General features: G+C 38.8%; 1 protein-coding gene across 11 annotated transcripts in view; it reads left to right on the forward strand.

Annotated features, from left to right (window-relative positions):
• The window catches only part of RARB (retinoic acid receptor beta), a 319,234-nt gene that overhangs the window by 233,898 nt on the left and 60,114 nt on the right, over window positions 1-25,222 (forward strand). For 10 of the 11 annotated variants that reach the window (XM_088164196.1, XM_088164223.1, XM_088164219.1 and 7 more), the window contains one exon: window positions 18,768-18,916. In XM_088164196.1, the coding sequence (XP_088020322.1) occupies window positions 18,768-18,916 (149 nt within the window). Of the gene's footprint in view, window positions 1-18,767; window positions 18,917-23,747; window positions 23,767-25,222 lie in introns of those variants that run through there. The other variant, XM_088164247.1, reaches the window with a different exon arrangement.

Below are 25,222 nucleotides of genomic sequence, written 5' to 3' on the forward strand. Positions count from 1 at the left end.
ACTTTACCCTTCAAATCCAGAGGTCCTGGCAGCGGCTGTGCGGGAGGGTGGGGTTGTACTTTTCCCCTTCCTGTACTTGGACACTTTTGATTATCCAGACTTTCTGGGGCTGAGCAGGGCTGCCTAATAACAAAGCCTGCATAATATAATTGCCTAAATAGGCCTATTGTCCTTTTCAAGTCACTCTGCTGTGAAATCTTTCAACTTTTTGCTGAAAATGTTGCATCTAACATTTAGATGGCTTAGTGGCTGCAGCGAGGAGGGGTTCTTTTACTCTCATTTCTCATTGCCGAGTGGTTGAGAAGCTGATTATATTCCTGCCTCCTATTGATGTTTACTCCTTTTGGGAGGCAAATATTTTAGCCCCTTCTGGCAGGGTAAACTGCCAAAAGTAATAGGCCTGGAAATACAAAGCTATGATTGATTTTGACCTTTGCTCATGTGCATGAAGTCTGTCCCCATGCACTGTGACCCATGCCACTTCTTGCTGAAATCCAAGCCCTTTCAAACCAAATGGTACCAGGAAAATACAAGCTTCAAAATGCTCAAGACTATTCTAAAGTAACAGAATAATAATTTTCTCTGTGCTTCAAGAAAAAGTATAGACAGGAGGGTAACGAAACTGGATTTTCTAGCAGGCAAACCAGGCGTAATGTCTTACTGCTGCCACCTTTTTATGAGAACCATATTCCAGGTGTAAAAGGAATGAACTGATATAATGTGGAAATGATTCTATGCATTTTTTTGGTCACAGTAATGGTAGCTGTTCCTTCTAATTGTGATCTGTAAAAAACTTGCATCCAAACCCATAGATTTTTAATTGTCTTTTTAAAAATAATCTAAGGTCTGGGATTTTATTAATTTGTTGTTGCATGAGCAAATGTGTTTCAAAAGTTAAGAATGTCAGAAACAGTAGCCTAAAGTTAGCATCCTAAATCCACATTTCATGGCTTCATTTCCAAATATGCTGAGCATTTAGGAGCTCCCTCAGCACTTTTTAAAACAAGCCATATATTTGAATGATCAAATACTATTTAAAACCTTCATTTAATATTTAAAATGTTTACAGGACTGTTCCACTTCCCCCAAACTGCATGAAAAAGTAATGCAATGACAGTGTTCACAACATCAACAGTGAAAATAGAGACAAAGTAGGACTTGCTTATAAAAATATATTACTCTCTTTCCATAAATTTACAAATCAGCTGAGTTTTTTCCTTGTATTTTGTCACAGGTTTTGCTGATTCTCTGTTTTCTTCTCTGTGATAAAGTCTGCTCAGCAGATATTAATTGTGGTATAGATTTTAATAGCTAGATTATCTTCTTCATATACTTACTTATCATTTGCAGCTGCTCAGGATTGCTTTCCCAGTGGCAGCAAATTAATATGACTTTGGTCACTGTGCATTTTGCTTATTTGGGGGGGAGGGAGGAGGGGAAATCTAGCTTTCTTCAGCTCATTTTAGTAATCTGAATAGGAGCGTAGAACTTGCATCATGTGACAGGTCAGCTCACCAGCATGGGGTCCCTGTGTGAGAACCTCCCTTGTACATGACAATCTGATAAGGATATCATGTGGTTTAGAAACACATTCCCACAATGTTCACTTCTTTGTCCCTTTATTTGGGAGTGGGTAGGAAAAAACTTGCAACAAACTGGTGCTAGCCCTTATATAACTGACTCCACTTTCTTTTAGTGTTCTGTTTGAGCCTTGCAGCTTCTTCAAATACTTTTGCTAAGAGAAATGGAAATATAATCCAGCAAGTCTGTGTTAAAGAATCCTAGACACAAAGTATATAATATACCTTCTGTTCCCCTTGGACAAGGTGATTTTTCTTTTGCCTGCTTATACCATATATAAACTGAATATTATAAAACTATGTAAGTTAAATATACACATGCAGGCGACACTTGTATAGGTTTAATAGGTTAAAGCTTGAATGAGTATTTATAAATTCTCAGAGTACCCTGGATCTTCATCACTAAGGATACGATGTTAGGGTCCATCCATAGTTTGGAAGGATTTCCGTTTTATGGACTTTCAGTGACTTACATTTTACCCTCTAAGTGCATCCCCTAAGAAAAAAAGCAGAGAAATGTCTTGCATCAAAGAGGTTTTTTTAGCACCGCTTAGTTTCTTTTAATGGTTTGGAGGATCTCTTTCCATTGAACCATAATATTTTTCTCAAGACTTACATTGTATTTTTAGCAAGGATCTTTGAACAATTAAATGACAAATTAAGGATGTCTCTGTCTTTTACAGCCTTATCTAGTGAAGCACTTAAATGCACTCAACCCTCCACCCTCGATTTTAATAAGAGTTTCAGAGACAGAGTAGTTGTATGAGTGAGCCTTTGGTGTATTTATGTACTGGTACTTTTAAAAAATACCAGTAAAAGTTCATGTCACTGTGCTGAATGTTCAGCACAATGAACATCCAGCATCTCTTCTTAAAAAGAAAGAAGGATCATTCTTCTTTTAAAGATGTGTAGCAGAGGTGTGGGGCAATTAAACAGGTTGACCAGTGTTACACCAACTGGAGACAAAAAAAGCAGTTTGGTTTAACACAGATTTCCTTCAGTGGGTGCTTTGATTTTGGAAAGCCATTTGTGCCTGTAAGATAGAAATAGTGGAAGAAACGGTTCAATTACCACTTCCCCAAAACCAAAACACAAAAACCCTCCACAAAAAAACCCCAAAACCACCAAAACAAATTATAAGAAAACCGACCAAAAAAAACCCCAAAAAACAAACAAACAAACAAACAAAAACAAAACAAAAACAAACAAACAAAATTACAAAAACCCACACACACACACAAAAACTCCCATCCCATCAAAACAGTTAAAGAATCCAAAAAAATCTCTTGAATCCTGCATTTTTTTTTTATTTTGTTAAATCTGAATGCAGCTTGAAGCAATTCCTGACGTGGCCATTAAACCACTTTGCTGGTCCTCTCTGCCATGCTGGCTGATGACACAGCAGCACATAATATAGAGGTGTGTATCTCATCTCCTGCGAGAGTTCCTTCATCTTCCAGTCCTGTACCAGAATCACTCCTCTGCCAGCTGGTGACTGATACCAAGAGGATTTCTAGGTTCTTGCATGATAAATGAATGTAACAGCATCTGAGTTGATTTAAGTGTTTCACTTGTTCACAAATACCAATTTGGGACAGAGGTGTTCAGGCATGGGACAGCTGTGCCCTGGCTTTTGGGACGTCTCAGAACCTCCATCACTTTTACTCAGGGACTGGCCATGGGCAGAGCTCGGGGCAGGAAACAGGCTCCTCTGGCACTTTAATTCCTCATCTTCTACTCAAAAACTCACAAGACGACCAGGGTCGCCTGTCTTTCCAAGACTGAACATTCACTCGCACATGAAGAAAAAGCAGTTGGAAAACTGTGTCACAGTGCCATCTGGCGATACCTGACACCCAGACCTCCCCTTGGGCAAGGGCTGGGGATCTGCAGGCAGATGCTTCCTCCAGGACCTCGGGTTAGGCACAGGGAAACGCCTGTGCCCCTCAAAGCTTGACACTCTCTCTGGATTTTGCACTCTTCTCCAGGTTGCTCTCATCAAAGGTCCTAACTTCTGTACAAACTTTCCCTCCTTCAGAGAGATCCACCCTCATTGATCCACCAGCCTGCAGGTTTTGGCTTTGGGCACAAAGCCATGCTTGGCTAAAATGCCATGCATGGGTGAACTTTTTTATTGTTAAGATCAGATCCTGAGCTTGGAGGTTCTTTCTTTGGTTTTAAGCCATTGTTCATACTACTCCATTTCAACTCTTGGTCTGAGGAGGTTTTTCCTTTCCACCCTCATCTTGCAGAGTAATCCTTAGCATTGCTTTGTTGTTTGAGTTTCCTCTTTTCATTCAGCTGAGGAAGAAGTTTTATTAGTTACTGGATGAGGGTATATGTCAAATCCTCCTTAGAGGTTAGCTGGAAAGTCTTGGATTTTCTAAAGATCTTTCTGATTTCACTCCATACTTTGAACACTGAGGTGTAAAATGCAGAACAAATGGCAAATCACCTATGTCTTTCAGTGTCTTTGATCAGGAGAGCTAAAAGGGCAAGCTACTTTTCCAAAGTTTTCATCTCCTAGTGAACCTCTGCCTTCCTCTCTCCATTTGGAGAGCACATTCCAGCTGTGTTTTTCTAGTTGTCCATATAGTCACATGCTATGCAGGTTAGGTATGTGAACTGCTCATCTTTCTGTGCTTTGCTCGTATTGCCACATTCACTTCTCTGACACCACACCAAGAAGGATCCATTATCTCCCTGAAGTTTTGAAAAGAAGCCTTCAGCTGCCTGCAAGAAGTCAGAGCTGACTCATATCCTTCTGTGGGTTTTTTTTCTCTTCCTTATCTGAATCCTTTCCTTTCTCAGTGTTTTGGTGAGGTCCTGCAAGACTTTTGTGATTAAAGCATGAGCTGTGTGTTAGGATGTATTGCATGTCTGGAGGCAGTTTGGGCAAATAGCTGTTCCCTTCTCCCTGAAATGGAGTCCATTACGAACACTGCAATTGTTCACAGGAGCTGTTTTCACCTTCACCAAAACGTGAAAGCAGAGCTCAGTTACAGCATGGTATACTGCCACTGCCCAGCAGTACTGTGTTTGTTATGCTTTTGCTAACTTGAATTTCTGTGCAGAATAAGAAAATACTCTGACAAAAAGAGGTTAGGAAGGAGTGACGCAATTAAATGAGATTAAATCAGAGTATTGGTTTCCTTGGAACACATATTTGGCTTTTTATCAACAATCTTTTCCCCATTTTTCAAATAAACACATATTTTCACATGATAACTCTATTTGAAATATTAATCCTTCCAGGGCTGTGTTACCTTTGTTTCTTCTTCAAAGTCCATTACTATGAAAAGGTTGCTATTCCTTAGGCTGTTTCAGCTTCAAAAGAATTTTAGGGCCTGGTCTATTGGAAAGCTTGGGGGTATAATTAGTGAAAATGGAAATAGATGCAAGAGAAATTTAGTTCCTGATGTTTTAATTTAGTGTGGTACTGCCATGTGTTGTTGAAGAGGATTCTTAAAGGCAAACATAATTATTTCATTATGGTCTTCAGAGTGCTTTCATTGGTCATAATGACAAGAAGCTGCATAAGGAGTCATACATTTTAATTAGACCTTCTTATATTTACATCAGATAAATAACAAATAATTGATGAAAAACAAGTCTTCTGAATGGATGATTTCACACAGAGCTCTGCTTACGGTTTAGTGATAAAATATTTCTCTTACTGTTTTGCATTTTAATTATGTAGCATTACTACTTTAGCAGAGATCTCAAAACACTCTTATTCCCATCCATTTCATTAGATTCACAATTTATTTATATGAATCTGAAGAGAGAAAGTGTTTTCCAACATATATACCTGAAAATCAGTTTCCAGCTTTCATTACTTTCATTTTGAATTAATTTCGTAGATACTTTTCTTTTTTTGGTAATCTTCACTAAAAGGTACTTGGAAGATGAGTCAGAGCTTTTCCTGTATATTCAATTATCTACATAGGAGCAAGTCCTGCCATGATGAACAAACCAAAACTCCTGTAGAGGTCAAGGAGTATGAAATTGTAGGACTTGTAGTAGAATTTTCTTAGGGAAACTTAGGTACATCTTTCTTGGCAGTTTCGTTGAAAGTTTTATTCCTTTGAAAATTCTACCAATACATTTTAATAATTATTTGTATACTTCTGTGTGCATTTAAAATGCCTGCTTTTAATTTTCTTTACCCCTTTTGTTGGACACTCTAATACCAAGAGAAATTGTTTTAGAGTTTTGCTTTTTACAAGAGTCTTTCCTATTTGAAAGCTCTCCAGCATTTCATTTTAGTAACAAAACATATTTCACATGATTCATTCCTCAGAGTATAACAAACGCTAATTGTTGTTATTGATTTTAAATTTCACAACCATTACAAGTAACCCAGATGAGTGGCAGATAAAGAGTAATAATCCATGGAGTTCTGGAAGTGTTTCATGTTTGTCTGTAGTACTTTAAGTGATCAATAGTAACTGCCCCATTGAAACTAACTGCTGTATCAAATAACAGTAAATCAAATGAATGTGCTTACAGATTATTTATTGAAAGCTCTAATTGTTCACTGGGGCCCTGCTTATCTCAGGAAACAATAGAAAGCAGTGATCAGGCAAACTGGTTTGCAAATGCCGGGGGTGCCATGAAACAGCAGGCTCTCCCTGTTCCTGGGTGGTATGAGAGCTTTCCAAAATGTGCTCCCATGCCACTGGATTGTCTGGTCCCAGGGTAAGGTGGTCGGAGGTGAGTTTGTTCAGAGAGCATCCCTTGAGCTCACAGGTTACACTTATTTTAAATTACTGTTTTTATAGGTTGCCATCTTTGGATGACAAGCTTGTTCTAATGGGAAAAGTGCGGGAAAAGAACTAAAAAAATTTTCCAAAATTTCTGACAAGTCTGTGTAACAAAAAGCAAAACAGGATCAGATCTTAGAATGGGAAGTAAGGGAAAGCATATTGAACTTACTCTATAGAAAGCTTGCCTAGTTTATATTACTGTTTGGGGCAACTCTGTGCAGTTGTCAGACTTGTGCAAATACTAAGAAATTGAAAGCAATGATTTCTAACCAACAACCCTCCACTGCTGATATTACTAATTCCTTAAAATGGCCGCTCTGCCTTGTCACAGTGACAGTGAAATAGTAGTGCCACAGGTTGGAAGTTTTCTGGACCTTCAAGTGAAATAGTCTTGCAGACAGTTTCATAGCTATCTACATTTTTTAATAGTCTGGGTGTGTTGGCAATAATACTTTGCTGTGTCTTCAGAATCCTTTGGGTATTGGCAGAGGCACTAAAGCAGTCCTTCAGAAAGTTTGGGAACATTGCATTGAATGAACAACTGTGATAATTGGAAAAGCGTTTGGAAATCGTAGCCTAATTCCTCAGAAAATAATGGCCCAAATCTCTCAAACATGGCAGGAAAACAGGTTTTTCCCCCTAAAAAGGGTATGTTTTATGAAACATAATTTTAAGCGTAGTGTAATAGTGGATATTCATAATATAGATATTTTGAAATTATTAGAGCACAGTAACCAGAGATCTTCTGGATTTTAACCTCATAGGAGAAAAGTAATTTCACATTTTCAGAGTGTGTTTTGCCTTAAGTTTCTCGGGATATCAGCTACTAGGACTGAATGTTGCTTTTTCAGTTCTTTGGAAACAAAGTACTTTCTTTTTGTCATATTCTATTATAAAGTATGGCTGACGTTTTTCCTGTTTGCAAGGCAGGGATATTGCAGTCAGTTGTGAGTAGTTTATCTGTGAAAAAAAGAATCACTGCTGAAGGTAGGTATTGAATAAGAAAGACCAGGTGACTAGGAAATGCTGTTAGCACATATGTGTTTTCCTGAAGTACAGTGTGTGCTTATTTTTTCCCTTCTGAGTGAGATTAGTAATGATAGACAATATACAGGTAAAATTACGAGCATTCCTCACTCCAGCGGTTTAATAGGAAAATCTACTGCAGGTAGAGAATAGGCAAACAGAATATTGGGAAGCGTGCTCTCTAGTCACAGTAGTCCTCTTGTCTCCAGTCTCTTCTGAGTGTCTTATTTTATTGATCTTAGGTCTTCTAGGAGGAGTGTGAAAGTGTGCTCTGAGCCACAATCAAGAGAACTGCTACCAGTTGGCTCTGGACCACACTCCTTCCCATATTTCAGCTTTTGCTGGTCCTACTGTGAGAGGGGCAGAGAGATTTTTGCCATGTTAACTGCATAGATGGAAAGCTATAAGGAAAAAAAAAAAACAAACCCAGAACAAAATACTTTATAAACTCAATGTAAAGGTGCTTTGAATTACAAGGAAAGAAAATCTGTTAGTGTCTTAGTTTTCATGTTACCTTCCCCACTGTGCTACCATTTTTAGTCTGGCAGATATTAAATTCAAAAATACTGAAATTCCGCTCAGGTGAGCATTATAGCTTGATAAACTCAATATTTCATTTGCTCTCTCAAAAGATAGTTACAAAGTTCTTATATATACCATAAACTGGAATTACTTACATTAGCATCAGAAATTCTGGGGTGAGCTGCTCTTAGTACTGCGCTGTCCTAGTCTGGCAGGCTGAGGGTATGAAGGAGGACAGAGTATGTGCCTGTTTTGGTCTCAGATGTTGCAAATGTACGTGTGCTGTAGGATGTTAGAAAGGTCAAGTTTTGGTCTGACTGTCCTTCTATTTGCAGATAAGCTCAAGTGATGAAAGCCATATTTTTCCTGTTATTGTGTCATGTCTAAATGGAAATAATGGATTGTTTTAATTATACCCCTGCAGACCAGCGACGTGGGTGCAATTAGGCTAGTGTAAGGAATAATCTTAACACTTACTTGGAAAGTGAGCTACATGGATGTAAAGCATATATATACAAGCCAGGGTAGCCCAAGGGTTCAGCAGTGATGCTGGGGCATGGGAGATGTATACTGGGATTGAGAAGCTACCTTTGCTTTTCCCAGTCTACACCCCGCCCTGTCCTCTTGCAGCAGGCTGATGCTGAACAGCAGCAGAAAACTCATGGCTCCATTTCATGGCCTGAGCCTTGCCAGCTTCAGCAAATGGCCCTGGGTTGCAGGGGCATGGCTGGGAAGCTGGAAGTGTGATCCTCCCCTCCCCACTCTGCCAGTGTTGGCAGCCTCTGGGAAAGGGCCGAAGCGTGGCTGCCTGGGGTGTGCTGGTTCAGCAGGTTTCATCCCAGCTTTGTTGTGCCATGAAACCTTACTTGATAAGGAATCATACCTCTGGGTGGCATCATGCCAAACAAAGGTCTGCAGTGAGGGCTTGAGAGTGAGATCCTCAGCAAGGAGATATAAAGCATCACAGTTGTCCAGTGCCTTGTAAAAATGGCAAGTGATGTGTGTCGGGGCTGTCAAAGAAAAATAAGGAATTAGACATCCTTTTCAAAGGAAATCAAAATTTAGAATTAGCAAAGCAATAAAAGCCTTCTAAAGTGAAAGCTGGAAACAATACATTTTTAATAAAATGGGCAGTTACTCTAATTGCTGAACCCCTACTGTTCAATTTCTTTTAGTGCCCTTATTCATTAAATTCAGCATACTTACACTTATTATTTACAGATGTATGCATTTTAACTTGTTTATAGAAACCATGCCTTGCAGAAAGCTGTGGATGGTATAATACTAATTTGTGTTTATTGCTGCCTATAATATGCAATTTTAAAAACAATTAAAGATAGCGGTGGAGCTCATCATTGGAGCCAACCTCCAACTGCCCATGAAAAGTAAAATATTAGCACCGTGTGCTGCCTTAAAAGGTTATAGGCCATTTGTAGTGAGTTGATAACATACCCATTAATGAAGAATTTACCTGTTCTTAAGGATTTTAAGCTCAGCAGTCTAGTTTCTAGATAATGTTCTAATGTAACCCATTTAAACATATGTGATGGTGTTCATAATTGCCCTTGTAAATGGGTATAGAAAGGAGGGTATATAAATCAATTAGTGATATCCAGCAGTGTGGCTGTAATACAAATTAATTGTAATGATAAGCATTTTAACTGCTACTCTACTAACTTGAAGTAGTTTTGATCACTGAATTGGCTCTTGTTGAGTCACTCTATTAATTTTAAGGTTTGAAAACACTTTAAGATCAAAATGTTCTGAACTAATGGTCCTAAAATTTGAGAAACTAAATGATATGTAAAATATTGCACAGCAAGTCAGTTTTACTGACTTGCTGGCATTTCCAAAGAGAGCACAATAGTTTTATTTTGTCCATGTGGTACTGAACAACTGTGTAATAGTATTACATGATTAAAGATATTAAAAAACTCTTTTTCTTGCTGGATTCAAGCCACAGCAAAAAGTCAGGATGAATAGTGTCATAAGATATGTTGAATATATAGAAAATAAAAAATTTATTTGGCAGACATAGTAATACCAAAAAATCTAATACCAGCTTGAATAGGAGGTGAGTTTTGAAGAATAAAATCATTCCTTCAGAATAATACTCTGAATTATTCTGTTCCAATGCTTGAAAAGACTTAAAAATAAAAATCCTCAAAACACTATAAAACATTTAATAACTATAAATGGAGACTTTATGACTTAGTAAAATATCTGGATGTGTGTAGAGATTTTAGCAACTATTTCATTGCCCTTGCAATTTTCATTTCTTATTAATGATACTAGATCTGGGTTTTTTCCCATTTATGTTTATAAGGGTCTTTTTTTGGAATCACTGGAATAGCAACACTGTAAAACATAGCTGAAAAAAAATAATCAGACCCCTTTTATTTTTAAGTGTTTCTTTCCTTACAATGGACCTTTTCTTAAAATTTTTGATCCTGTAGGGAAAGCACTGAATTTGTTACTCCACATTTGTATCAATAGGCCACAGAAATTGGCTTCTTTTTCATAAATAAAGAATAAAGAGGTCAGAGTTCTCAGCCTCTCTACATTTGTGTTTTTTCTTTGCCTATGCCATTTTATTCCACATAAGGATCAGACCATAGGAATTCACAGGTAAAGCAGACAGGGCCTGAATTGTAAGAAAATTTTATTTTCAAAGGAAAATCTAACTTCATGCAGATGATGGCACAATTATGTATTTTTTTAAGGAAGATCTTATTTTTCAGTTTTGCAGTAATGCGGAATTTTCACTTGAGACTGATGTGATTTTGCATGGTAATGGACAGGCAGAAAATCACCGACCTGAAAAAACTACAGAGCTAGCATCTTTCGGATGTTTTTCTTCAGTTTTCCATACGATTTATTTTTTTCATTTAACATGTTTTCTTTTTCATTTCGAAGGTAGGCTTCTAATACAAAGTGATGAGCTGCTGCCCTGTAAACTCTGCCTGCCAAACCCTGCGGCCATCCTGTCTCTACTCTTACTTTCACCCTGGCTCACTCATGCTGTCTGCCTGGCCATTTATTTAGCGAAAGACGCTCCTGTTCTCAGTTACTAGCACGTCATTAAGTCTCGCTGTCTCGAGAGTAACACAGGTATAACCAGATGCAGTTCTTGGCCCTGATATAATTAATCCTGACAAGCTTTCTGCTTTCCACGTTTGCTCAGGTGTAAATACATCTCTCTGGCTATATGGACACATAAACCCAAACGTAGATCTGCTTTGCTGACATAACTGTTTAAAAAAAAAAATCAGCCTGAAAAGCAGTATAATTTTCTTTGAAAAGGTGATGTTAGTTATACATACTACCTCAGGGTTTAGTGGAGCTGGTGCTTGAGAACCAGAAAGTGAAAACCTACAGAGCAGCTGCAGCCTCCTCGTTGTCCTTTGCTGCTAACTGTAGTAAATATGTGAGTAGAGAATGTACTTGCCAAAAGTTGTGGCTCTGCTGGGAGAAGCACCAAAAGTGGTTGCAGTGGCAGCTCCTCCTGTGTCCCCCTTGTGTACCTGTGGGACACGAGAAAAAGATGCAGCAGTTTCAGACAAAGGCTTTTTAGCGTGTTTTTTTTTTTCAGAAATACCTGATCGTATGTTGGTGATTTTCAGGTGATACGTACTCAATTTATAAGACTAACCTGCTAGATTCAGACTTAACATCTTGTTTATGTGAGGCTTGGACAGTACAGTTACGAGTAGAGGATTTTTTTGTCAGTTTCTAGTGTTGCTTATGCCTGTGTGGTACACAGCGTCCACATGCATAGTTGCTGCTGTGCTGCCTTCAGGAGAAGATTCAGGATTTCTCTCAGGCAAGTCAGTTCCCTGCCAGGGCATTCCTGTGTAATTGTATATATGATGGTAGTCTTAGAGCAAGCTGATTCTCTCTGTGGAGATCAGAAGATGAATGCAAGGTTTCATCATCTCTCCCGAGTTCCCTGCTGTGGCAGCAGCCGTGGTTCTTGGAGGCAGGAGGCACCCAGCCCTGTCCTGTCTCAGAGTGGGCAGGTGAGTGGGGTGCACATGCAGACTTGGGGGTGCTTCAGAGCCCCCAAAATAGAGGGATCGAGCAGAGACTTGACAGAGTTCCCTGCTTGGTCATGTATCCCATGTGAAACCTAGGGCAAGACATGTAAGGCTGTATTTTGAGGACACTGCTTAATGCTGTGGACAGTTAGGTTCTCAGCTGCTGTTGAAAATCCCAGTTGGGTACTGCTTGCATTTTTCTAGGAATTTATGATGCGAGCAAATAAAACCCTTTCACTGTCAGTGCTTCTGTTTCCTGTCTGTAAAGTAAGAATAGCTCTTCCCTTATCTCACTTAGGTGTTACAAAGGTAAAAATATGAATGCTCATGGATTATTCATGTACTGGAGTGGCAGGGACCATGCTTGTAGATCAGATAAGCAGAAGAGAAGAGGCTCTTTCATACTGCTAAATATGGCAGAACTAGAAGTGTTGCTGGTGTTGCCATGTGGCCAGGGACAGCAGGGCCTGAGGAGAGTCACTCAGAGAATCTGTGCAGGAATGTCACTCTGGAAGATGTGCTGGCAGGTCGGGCTCCTGGAGTGCTTTATTAAATGCCAGCATAAAGTCAGGTGATCGAATTGCCATGTTTAATTAATGGATTGATAAAGAGACCAAACTGTGTTGTAACAGAAAAGTATGTTACTAAAGAATCTCTACTTTTCAGTGGGCAACTGATAGAGATTATTTGGGGCAATAATAAAATCTGTGAAGAAGTTAGCTGCTAAGTAACAGAAATTATAAGAGTGGAATAGAAAAATACTAGAAGATAGATGCAGTTGTCATCTGACTTAGAGAAAAAAAAACTGGAAAGCTCTGCTATGCTGGTAGTAGGATACTAAGTTATTTCTTGGCCCTAATCACCTGATATGAATACAGGTTTCAAAGGGCTATACTCCTGTTGTATGTCCAAGATCAGTATCCACTGACTCCACTGACTTATGTTACATGACTTTGCTGGTTAACGTTACAGATTTGCAATTGAACCTTGGCAATTTTGATGAAAGGAATGATTAAGGAATATGATGCAGCTCTCTCTCTCCCAGTTCCGAACTGCGGAAGATGCAGCAGACGAGTGTAAACACTTTTTTTCTGTCAGTTGACAAATACAAGTTGATGTATACACAGCAAAGGCATTTGTTAAATATTAAGTTTGTTTTTTTTAAATAATATTTTACATTTAGTCTGTGTTTTAACATTGAAATGCTACAATAGTTAAAATGAAAGCGCTCTAAGGGCCTGCTTTGCAAGTAATGTCTCCCCTTAAGGCTGTGGAGGCCTTTCAGGGTTCATTCTTTAAAATATCTTTTGACTTGGCAGGATCGTGATCATTATCATTATTTGAATTGGAATATCACTGGAAAGTCCTGCAGTGCCAGTTATTGTACAGCACATTCTGAGGCCCTGCCCAAAACAGCGCACTGTCTAAATGCATGAGATGCAGAAGGGTGGGGGAAGAAAATACTGTCCCGATGGTATGTCTGGCTGCAGTGGAGCAATGGCCAAATTTGTACTTGGAACTTCATTAGGGTGACGATATCAGAGCAGAGAGTGTGCTTCACTGCTTCTTGTACTCTGAGGCGGAGGGCAGAGTTCAGCAGGACCTCTCTTCTCGCAGATGCTTCGGGACAGAAGCCAGCTGTCCCTATCGCTCTTTAGCTGACAAGAGTTGTAGCAGCAAAAGTACTTCAGCTTTAGAGAACTCCTGCCAACTCGGCTGCGCCTATCGGGACTTGCACCTTGTCTGAGATAGTTTTGGCAGCAGCAGCCTATGCCCCTTGCATGGCCCTCATAGTGCCCTGGGTCTGAGACTCCTTTTGGGTGACCTTGTGTGCAGTTTTGTTTTCATTAGTCCGGTCCTTGCAGACTGGGCTTCTGAGTTCTTTAACCTTTACCTCTTTCTAATTCTGTTGTCGTTTTAATCGTACCGTATGAATCCTGAGCGGCACATAGTGGAAATCTATTAGATACTCTATTAGCTTTTAAAATAACAGAAAAGGATCATTTTTGATTGGGCACCCTCAAAAATAAAAAAGGTTATGGAGTTTCATCTTCTGATGTCCCTGTTGAAAGTAGGATGCCCCTTTTCACACTAAATGCAAAACACTAGGCTTCAGAGGGTTTCTTTGGCTTTCATCCAAGATACCACCCTTTTTTTCTGGACAGTCTGGTAGAGATGCATGACTTAATTTTAATTAATGCTGGAAAAACTGTAACCAAGAATTAAAATAGAATAAATATATTTAACATCATAGCTTTAAGGCAGATGTGTGCAGCTACGAAGACGTAAATAAAAAGAAACCCTCAAATGTGGAAAACAAACTTTCTTAAGTACTTCTGAAAATCCTGATAATAATATCTCAGTCTGAAGTTTTTGTAGGTTTTAATCCCGGTATGTTGTGTTCACTTGTAATAAAAAGCATTCCTTCCTGAACTTTGATGCATACACAGCTCTATAAGGAAAGATTTTTGATTGTGGTAATTTGTTCTGTGTTGATTAACATTTGCACATGGCTTCCCCTGAGCCTTCTCCTCAGTCCTACTGCCCTCAGCCCACTCCACCTCCACGCATCCACCCCCTAGGAAAAACAGCAAGCCAGCAAAGCAAGTGCCAATACTGAAGTAGTAGCACAACTTCTTTGCTTTGTGCTTTTTTTATTTGCAAGGGAGAAAATGGGAGTCTTCCCACAAGGGGAGACTTTGTTTTCCTCTTTCTGTTGTCTGTGATCCCCACCTGTTGTATATATGGTAAAAATATCTGGGACTTATAACCCAGCAACAGTACGCAGCTAGAGTCATGTGTGACCGGGTCAAACACACACTCGCTGGAGGGTCATGGCCAGGTTACTAAGTCAAGGCTGGCAAGTCTCCACGATAATGTTTTCTTTCTTTCTCACTCTTTTTTTTTTTCTTCTCCCCTTGTCTGTCTTCCAAACAAGAGTTTAAAAAAACCCAAACCCTCATAACAATGCAAACTATTTAAGCATGACAAATTCAAAGAAGTTTTTCATTAAAAAAAAATTGGAGGGGGGGCAAAGTCAATGATATTTTGGATTTAATTTTATAGTATAGTTTTATGTGGCACATGAAAGAGAGAAATTTGTATTGAAACAATTGAGACCCACTTTCCCAGTTCCTGGCTCTTTCCTGGAAGATGATTAAAAGCAGACTTTTTTTCCAGACGAGACATAAAAATTAAATGATCTACAGTATATAGTTATTTTTTCAAATGTTTGGAGGCTTATAAATAACTTCTACAATCAAATGCACCCATACAAGCAGCAGAGAATCTGGTTCTAATTACTTGTACTTTAGTTGAACTTTGGCGTTTCCTTTGACTTTCTGCCTAATGTATGTGAGCTGAGTGCCTTGCACTCCTGCAGTGAATTCACAAAAAAATAAAAAAAAGAAAAAAGAAAAGAAAAGGCAAAAAATCCAGACTCTTGTTGGTGCCAACAAAAATGAGGGTTAACAGAATGTTTTGACCAAATGCAACACTTTGCTATTCACCCTAATTAGCTGAAATTGCTGCTTCCCACCAGGGACCCTGAGCTCAGTATTCAAAATTCCCTTGAGGCTATCCAGGAAATGCCATTTGCTTTACAACTTCTTATTCTTTTAAAACTCAACTGTCCAAAGTGTGCATTAACATGCAAGCTTAATAATCTAAGCTTGTAGGAGAACATGAAGCATTTTGCAGTGCCTGCCTGCTTCTAGTTGGTCTCAAAATAAAATACCTTCTCCATCTGTCAACACGGTTTAGCTGGCAGTAAATTAGCTCTCAGAAAGCACGCTGTGCTTTTAAAGATCTTATCTGCTACTTTATCTAACCTTTAGAAAAATTTCAGACATCTTAGGAATTGTGAAGTGACCGATTGTTTGAGAGTCCCTGTGTGCTTAAGCTGCATTCAGGTGTTGGGTGACAGCACGAGGCTCTGTTGTCTCAGGTGAGTAGGGATCCTGAAGTGTCACATCCCACAGGACAAGAAAGCAGGGCATGGAAAGAAGTTGCATTCTTTTAATTCTCTTCCCCCCCCCCCCCCCCCCCCCCCCCCACCTTGAATTCTTTCTAAAATTGTAGGACTACTTTAAAAATGCTTGTTCCCAAAAAGTCAACTTTCCAGTCCCGTCCTATCTTTTTTTCCTTGTTGCTTGTGTAGACATGCATAGGAGAAAGCAGCTTCTGCTGTCATGCATCCATTAGCTGTCAACATGTTGCAAAAATAACACTTTATACCTGCTGATCATGAGTTGCTACAGATGCCTGCACAGGACTTCTGCACAGGCACTGCATACTTTTTCAAATAAAGAGTTGCAAAAGCCAAATCCAAGGAAGAATAGTAATAAGAATAAGAATCAAGCATGGTTGAACCTGGGTTCAGGCCTTCTCCAGAAAACTGCACACCTTGCCTGCGATCAAAAGTGAATGTGTCCAAGCTAGGTTTTATTATACAAAAAAACACCAACAAAACCCCCTAAAAAACCCAAATAAAACCACCCAAACCTACCAACCAAAAAAAAAATCAACCGAAAAACCAAACTCTCTAGACAGTTGTTCAGCTAATGCAAGTATTAGTAGATTAAGTCCTTTTAATCTACTGTGGCACACATATATGGGTGTTTTAGGATGGATCTTCTGATTTCCATTGTCTCCTTCCCTATCATATACCTTTTCCTGAAAAATATTCTCTAGCAGTACCTTCAACACTTCACTTGCTGGCTCTGTTGTGTATTTATGAACTGAGTTGGTTGCATAATCTCTTCTGGGTATCAGAAGCTCCTGATGTTTCTACAGTGCTTGACAGACCTCTCTGGAGTACAATACTGTTTGTGGTTGGAACACTGCTATTGGATGCCAGTACTTGTTTAGGATGAATTGATGAATAAACAGAAGTGTACCAGTATTATTCCTGAAAGGCTGCTTTCCCCAAACTGAAATTACAGAAGGATTGCAGGAGCGCAGTTGTTTTATTGAATGACACAACCTTGTTTTCCCATGGGGAGCCTAAAAACTGCCTTTTAGATGGACCGGGAGAGTTGAATGAGCTAATACAAAACACATTGTCTGCTGGTATTGGAGTTTTAAAGCTAAAATTTGATCATTCCATAGACTCATTGGAAGCCACCATAATTCATATACGAGCATGAAATAAGGCCAGGAGTATTTGAGGCTTCTCAAGGGCATTTGATGAATCTAACTTTAATTTAGAAGTACTAATAGATTATTGATTCGAGCAGGGTGGCTGTGCAGAGATCAATAACAGAGCACTCTCTGTCTCTCTTAAATGCCAAAAATTACTGTTGAAAAGAAATTATCATTCTCATATGAGTTTTCATTAAGAAAAAGCTTCATTAAGGTTTTCTTGGTGTAGTAGGAACACGTAGATGTTTGCCAAGTTCAGTTTATTTAATACTGAAAAAGATGAATATAGTTCTGGACATTGTCTTAAGGTCACAATTTATGGAGCCATGTTATTTTACTTGTTTTAGTTTTCTGTTTTTTCACAGCCTACTTATTGTTAGATATATAAATAAATAGCAAAGGTCTTTCTTTGCTTAGATCAGAGCCTTTAATACTTTACTCTAGCATTTATTTTCTTCTCAAGAAGTGTCTGTCCTTGAAGTTGATACTAGCTTAACTCAAGGAAAAATGGCAGAAAAGGGCCCTTCTCTGATGAGTAATCAGAAGTTGCCTCATGTGCTGTGATGCCCTCTGTGAATTTGGCAACAGATGGGTTGACAATGAATCATGAGTTTAATACAAATATATCATCATTGTAATCTGAAAAATATAATGTACAGTAAATCTTGTCTAAGATTTTTCCACTGAGTAATATTCTTTAGGGCCTGCTGTTAGTACTCTGGAGATTTAGCTCTGCTGATAGTGCCTAATATTTCTGGATAGATCTGAGTTCACAGATCCTGTCATTCCTGTATATCTGTTGAAAAGTTAGAAGGATTTATCTGAGAAGCAGCAGACGGCTAGGTGAAACATGAAAATGTATTGCACATCCACAATAAACGTGAGGAATGATGACAGCATATCACAGAAAACTAATGCAGATGTTTTGGAAAGATGTAGTTCACATGTCTTATCTTGCATCGTAGAGCTTTCATGTCCTTTCCCTGAAAGGGGTTACTGGCTTTTCAACAGGCTCAAAACAAATGACCATCTAGAAATATTAAGGCAATAAAGGGATGTAGGGGTCATAATATATAAGTAGCTTTTTCTCAGTGAGGTTTCCTGATGTTACAGGTCCTAAGGTAGGTAAGGAAGTGTTGCTGGGTTGTGCTAGTTTTACAGATTAAAAAGAAAACAAAAAAGCACAACTTGTTTAGGTAATTTTCACTTCAGGTTTCACACTCTTTCCATATATCCTGATATGTGCTGCTCTCCTGCTACATCAGAATTGCATACTAGAGGTGTTACCTTTTCTAGAAAAAGGAAAGAGATTTTAAAACTTTCCCAAGATTAGGCACCAATCACAATTTCCCTTTAAAGGCTGTTATCCAACCTGCACACATGGATGCTATACAATTCAATAGGCTAAAACCAGAGCATGAGCCCAAAGTTGTCCTTTTTGAAAGCCTGGTAAGATTCATGCCCTACATCTAAATTATTTGGTACTTTAAAATATCGTTTTGAGGCTATAGGATGTAGTCCTGCCATTATTCGCCTCTCTTATCTCTCTTTAAATTTTAATAGGAAAGACAAATTAATGTTTATTATGGAAAGAAAGGTATGGGCCAAATTGATACTTAAAATATGGTTATATATAGTACTTTATTCAAAATTATTATGAATAATTCAATTTTATCTTTTTTCTTTTGTAGCAGTTGAAACTCAGAGCACCAGTTCTGAGGAACTTGTTCCGAGCCCTCCTTCACCACTTCCACCCCCTCGTGTTTACAAGCCCTGTTTTGTTTGTCAAGACAAGTCATCCGGATATCACTATGGTGTCAGTGCTTGTGAGGGATGTAAGGTGAGTGCCATCATCTCCCTTTCCTTTTATAGGGCTGCATTTCATCTTAGGAGAGGGATAAAGCAATGCAGTTTGGTGTGACTTGATTGTCTTCAAAGACAGCTGTAACTCTCTTGCATGAATTAATTCTGATTCATGACTAAAGACAAGTAAATTACCATCATTCTTGGAATTAATTCCCTTCGTAACTTCTGCCAAATATGTCTTTCAGGGACTTCCTTAAGTATTAACTCTCATGAGAATGTGGTCATAGATGTAGACATAATCAAAGAAGAAACAGAAAACTTTTTGTGTCTTCATTGTGCATCTGTAAGTCAGATAGTTCCTGAGATCTCACATGGCCCTTGGCTGCTCTTAGCCTTTTTCTGTGTGCTTCTACCTCTCTGTACCCAGGGGGTGGAATTTGGGAACAGGATCTGATCATCTGGAAATTTTTGGTGTAGTTTCCATCTTTGTAACTAATCTCAAATCAGTTTGGGAATTTGAGGATTAGCAGGTTTGTGTTTGCAAAATTTAATCTATCAGACTTCATTGCTGGCACATCTGCCAGCTGCCTTCCAGTGCTGTGATTATCAGAGCATGAATTGATGACTGTCCATAGGATGCAGTAATAAAACACACCGCTCAAAAGTAGAGAATGTCTGAAGAGGAGACACCCAGCAGAGAGGCACTGTCAGCTATACCGTGTTGTGTGGCAATAATTGGAGGTATGCACACAGTGTGCACTTTCATGCATTCAAGGAAGAAGGTAGAGAGAAAAATGGTAAAGAATGATATCGCAGGGCAGATGCTCTCATAGATAAATTTGTCAGCATACCCTAGTGTGATGATCTTTCTTAACAGTTAAAGACCTATGATTTTCATCCTTTAGCTTAAAATAGATGTGTAGTGTTTAGTACAGTACTAATGCATGCTGAAAATGTGACAGGTGCTATAGTCATATAAATAAATTTCTTAGAATAAATTAACAAAAGGCATTTTGCTGGTTTATTTTTGTGAAATGATATATTTTTCAGCTAGAGCGTGGTTAGCCATTTTTACTTTATCCTTTGAAACTTCGACTTCTTCCATGCTAGTGGCCTTTTGTACTTACATAAAATATCATAGTCCTGGGTTTGTGTCATTAGACAAAAAACTAAAGGATTGAAATCTGGTTTCCCCCCTATTTTATAACTGTAGAGACTTAATTAGTGAAAGTAACTTCTTAGTTTCACCTCAGTTTTAGAACCTCTTTCTGGTATTGAGGTTTTTCTTGGATGTCCTGTCCATATGTTTGTCTTTTAGATACTACAAAACTATTAAAATGTAACTGTTTGTTAATAAAAACTATGGAAAGAATATGCTGTAGCTGATTTCCTTAAGTAGGAAATCTCATCATACTCAGATGCTAACATGCAAATGCTGGTAGTGTAATTTGCTCACCCACGTTACCTCTAAGCACAGACATAACTGCAGACTGTGGCAGAAAGGTCACATGTCCATAAGAGTTCATTATTTTTAAAAAACATGCAAAAATACACTGTAGGATTTTCACTGGCCTGCTGCAAAGCATTTTCATAAATAAAGTAAGATCTTGCTTGTCTAAATACATGAGGAAATCCGTCTTGTGATGTGTTAGCCATTACTCAACAAAAAAAAATTATCTTCACTTATTTACTGTTTTGTAAGATGGGGTAATTCAGCACTTAGCGATAGCTGATGTTAAAAGAAGAATAAAATAAGATTAGTTACCCACAAAACCTGTCAGTCTATGAGAAATAACAAGATTCCAAAGTAGTAACTTGGCTGCTTGAGACTGGTAATATTTGGGTTTGTTGATGCTAGCTCTGCAACAGGTTGGACTAAGGTTTTATGGAATCTCTACCATGGATTGAATCAAATTCCTTAGTGAATGCTAGAACATGATGTGGCTGCTGAATCTACCACCCGTCCCTTTGGTGGACAGTCAGGTGCTACATTTGCTGTTGAAAGTTGTCTGAGCTTTCACGTCAACAGAAGTGGTGAGCTGGATGTCAGCAGAGAGCAGACAGCAGACTGCAACACCAGAGGCCACCTCAGAAACCTGTGTTGTCAGTCTCTACTATTTCTCTGAAGAATGTAAACCTTTTCTCTTGAGCCCTTTTTGACTGTTTGGTTTATTTTTCTTTTCCTTCATCTTTACACTTGCTCATACTCTCATCAGCTGTTGGTCCTATACCTCAAGAAAACTACCACCCTGAACTTCTGATCTGGATCCATACAGACTTCTGCCCATTCTCAAGTCTACTTTCACCCTCTGTTCTCAATATCAGTTTTTTATGCACCTCTTTTCTTTCCAGCCTTCTTCATACAAAAATTACCCAGTTGCTTTGCAAGTTTCAATAAGCACTGAGAACTGGGCACTGCTGCTTGAGGAAACCTTCCCTCCTGTGGATCTCCACCTTTCAGTTGATTAACCTCAGTTTATTAGAGAGCCTGTGTTTCACTGAAGGCTTCTGCTTGGTAGTAGTTTCATAGACCTGTAGTTTCGTGCTGATTCTCTGGTAAATCAAGGGAGCGATAATAATAATGAAGAGTTCGTGTTACAGCCTTTTGTGTAGTTAGGAAATTCATTACTCCTTTACCTTGAAGACACATTTCCATGCAATTTCAGAGGGCTGTTTTGTTCAAGATTTGTCACAGAAGCTGACCAGCATATTCAGAAGCTGTTGGGATGGGGAGAGGCAATCTCATTCCATAAGAAGCTAGGCTAAAATATCAGCCAATCCTTTTCTTTCTCTTTTCATCTGACCATGTTGCAATTTTCTCCTTTTTCACTTCTGTTTTCCCTTCTTCTCTCTTCATCGAATTTACAATCTCCATTCTGTGATGTTAAATCTTAAATTCACTCATTTTTTCTCTTGCATTTGCACCTTCCTCTGTTTTGAGGTTCTTTCCTCAAGTCTTTTCCTTTTTTCCTTTCTGATTCATTCACCTTTCACTTTGAACTCCTGGCAGTCTTGTTTCCCAAGGGAAACACAAATGGAAAACTCTGCTCACATCATATTTATCTAATTAGGACCCTGATCTTTTGTTTCTCTGTGTTGGCTTTCCATTGCTTTTCTTCTAGTCTTCTCTCTGTTTCTCTTCTGCCTTTCTCCTTTGAGCTCCAGTGAAGCTGCTGCTGCAGTGATCATTATTAGTCATCATCTAATTCAAAGAACAGTTTTCTGTCCTCCAGATTTTGGGTTGATGGCTGCCTTTGATTCATCAGGCTTTCTTTTTCCTGGCTTTCAGGACTCTTTCCTTGCTGATTTTTCAATATCTCCTTTAATGATTCTTTATCCACCATTTATCCTTGGGCATGCCATTCCTCAAAGTTCAGTTCTTTGTTTTCTATTTAAAAAAACATTGTTTACTGACCTCTTTTTATGGTAGACCAGTGGGGGATGTCATGACAATATTCTGCTTATAACAGGTGTATTTGTAATTGAGACCCTTCCAGCCAGGAGCCCTTGGAGAGCTGTGGATGGTGACTAGGATGTTATGATATGTAATTTGGGAAACACTGCACTATAAATTTTATCTTCCCTTAGCTGCCACCCACCCATGGATGATTTCCAAAGTACCCCCATCTCTGACTTCTCCCTTCCCACCTTTCCCTGGAGTGTTGTCTTGCTCACCTCACTGCTACCTTGGAATCACTTTCAATCTTCTCTTTGTGTCATCACCCACTATCATGTCAGTTCTTTCAGACTTCCTGTCATGATGACGTCATTTCTGATCTGCAGTATTCTATTTTACCTTATCTCTTGTAATTTTTCCTCCAGAATCTGAGAATCTGGCTTCAGCTGCCTTCATTGTCAAACCATTGCTGTAATCTTCTCACATGGGGTTGGGTGCTTTCTCCTGGCCTCCCTCTTTTCCCACTCACTGTCATCCTTGGTTCTTATTTTTTCAGGTACCTGGCAACAGTTTCCTAACCTCATTTGCCAAATACTTTAGTGACCTTGCTGTCTTACTCATTACTGGAGTCTTTGGTACTCTGCTGTAGTAGGAAGACTGTTCTATGGCCTGTGTTGATATGCTAAGCATTTAAAGTTTTTAGAAGATGAAGTATTTTGTAATAGGCACTTGTGAACTACAGTGAGAATTTCAAAATGGTTAAAAAGCACCCCCGAAAAGGTGCTTCTGTGTTTATTTCTGGATGTTACACAAAACACGAAAGTGTATGTGCCTCATAGCTGGTCATTGGCTTTCTGTATGTATTAGAGTTTCAAAATCAAACTGATCTTCACAGTGTACTTGTATTTTGTAAGCAAAATTCCATAGATAGTCCATCTTTTTATCTGTAAAACAGTACATTGACAAGATTCAGCTTATTTACATCTTTTCCATTTTGTAAACTGCATGGCATTTCAGAGGTGGGTTTTGGAATCTACTTGTGTTGTTTAATGACCTCAGTTACAGACTTCTGAGATCTTTCTTTCCCCCCCAGTCTCTGGGTGTTGCTAGATAGCACGCAAACAAATTCCATCGAAAATGAGCAATTTGGATTTATCCAGCTGGTGCAAGTGGTTATAGGGCTGACTGTCACCAAACGCTCAGCTCTGGTCCTGACTCGAGTCGTTGTTGTAGCCGGGTTTGCAGAAAGGGGGACTGAGAGCAGTGGGCTGGATTCCCCACACAATGCCATCATTGTGTGGGTGAGGAGGAGAAGCTGGTGTTCTGGCAGCTTCAGCTGTCTCTGAGAGCCTTGTCTCTTGTTCTGGGCATTTAAAAGACGGCATTCCTCTGCTGACAGTCCTGCCCGCATTACTGGCTTGAATTCGGTGGGCAGCAAAGATGCCTAGAGCAGTTTCATGGGAGAAGACAGCACAGCATATAAGAGGGTAGGTTTACGGTCCAGCAGTTTTGTCTGAATGATGAAGATGCCTTTCTGCCTGCTATTGATGCTAACAGACAAAAAATGTAGATAAATCTGCTTCAATACTGAGTGATCCCAAGTTGGTTTTTATCATAAAATAAGAATAGCTTTCCTTCCATCAGTTTTCATATAGAATCACATCTAATGTGGCATCATTAAATTAAAAGGGTAGCCACATTTAATATATTTTCAAGGGTCTTCAGCTATGAAAAAATGTCTATTTGTTTGACATATTCCTGACTGAAATATATATTTTTATTATGGCAAAGACTTGAAGCAGTGTGAAGAAATAGGCATTGATATAAACCCTGACATTTAGGTCTGTAATTTTGTAGGACTGACTCCCCAGAAGAGATAAAATACAGGGAAAAAACCCAGAGAAAATGAAACAGTTTTTGCTTCATTCAAATTTGTTGTTAAGCTTAGGAGAAAAACTGTCATTTTGTAGTTTTTTATAGTTTTAACTTAATCACTTACAGATGCAGTGTGAGGCAGTCCCACTACTCAACTTGAGGCCCAAAATTGCTTGCCTAACTTTAAAGGCTGGGCTTTCTGCAGTCTGTTAAGAGAGAGAGAAGCCCCTCTGATTGCTGATTCAAAGCATCTAAACCAGATCTGCTCTGGGTCACCCTCTAGAACAGCTGTCCCCTGAGCCTTTGGGTTAGGTGCCCAAGCACAACTGTGTTAATGTTCTCTGATATGATGTTCCCTATGATTATGTCCCTCTGGATGCTGAGAGACTTGGGGTTTCCCTGATGCAGGCCATGAATCCCTGATCAGCATTGGTACAATAACTGGTTTACAAAATGCTACACAGAAAGAGAGAAAAAGAGGAACTGGCTTTCATTTTATTTGTTTGTTTGAAATTTGATGGCAAGAATGTTATTTCCACCCTAAATGATATCATGGTTCTATGATATAATGCTTTGGTCTGCGAGAAATGTTGCTGAGAGACCTAAAATATTTTATGGATTGTTATAAAAAAGTTCCCTTTATGGAACAATGTCCTTTGGGACAGATGCCTTTTCCTTTTAATAATGTCTCTTACATCATGTGAGAACAGATTTGCATTTTCTTAGGCAGTTCTGGGATTGTGAAGGGATCTTAAGCAGCATTTCTTTTTGATAACACCACTCTTGCACATGTTAGCTTCTAGCTATAATATAATTATGTTTAAGCCTATATTTATGCCCCTTTACGGGGAATTAAGGATCCAGACATAGAATTTTCTCAGCTATTTAGCAGTAAAAAATAAAAGCACATTTCATAAAGCTAGCTAACTAACATTCCATGTATTTGTTTGGTTTTGTTTTCTCGGTGTGTTTTAATCACCTACAACTGAAACAGAAAGAAATGTAAACTTGAAAATATGTGCAGGGTATGATTTGTATCAGGGAAAGAAGTAACATTATTTGCAGCAA

This window comes from Sturnus vulgaris, chromosome 1 (assembly GCF_052056855.1).
Source record: "Sturnus vulgaris isolate bStuVul1 chromosome 1, bStuVul1.hap1, whole genome shotgun sequence".
Classification (NCBI taxonomy): domain Eukaryota; kingdom Metazoa; phylum Chordata; class Aves; order Passeriformes; family Sturnidae; genus Sturnus; species Sturnus vulgaris.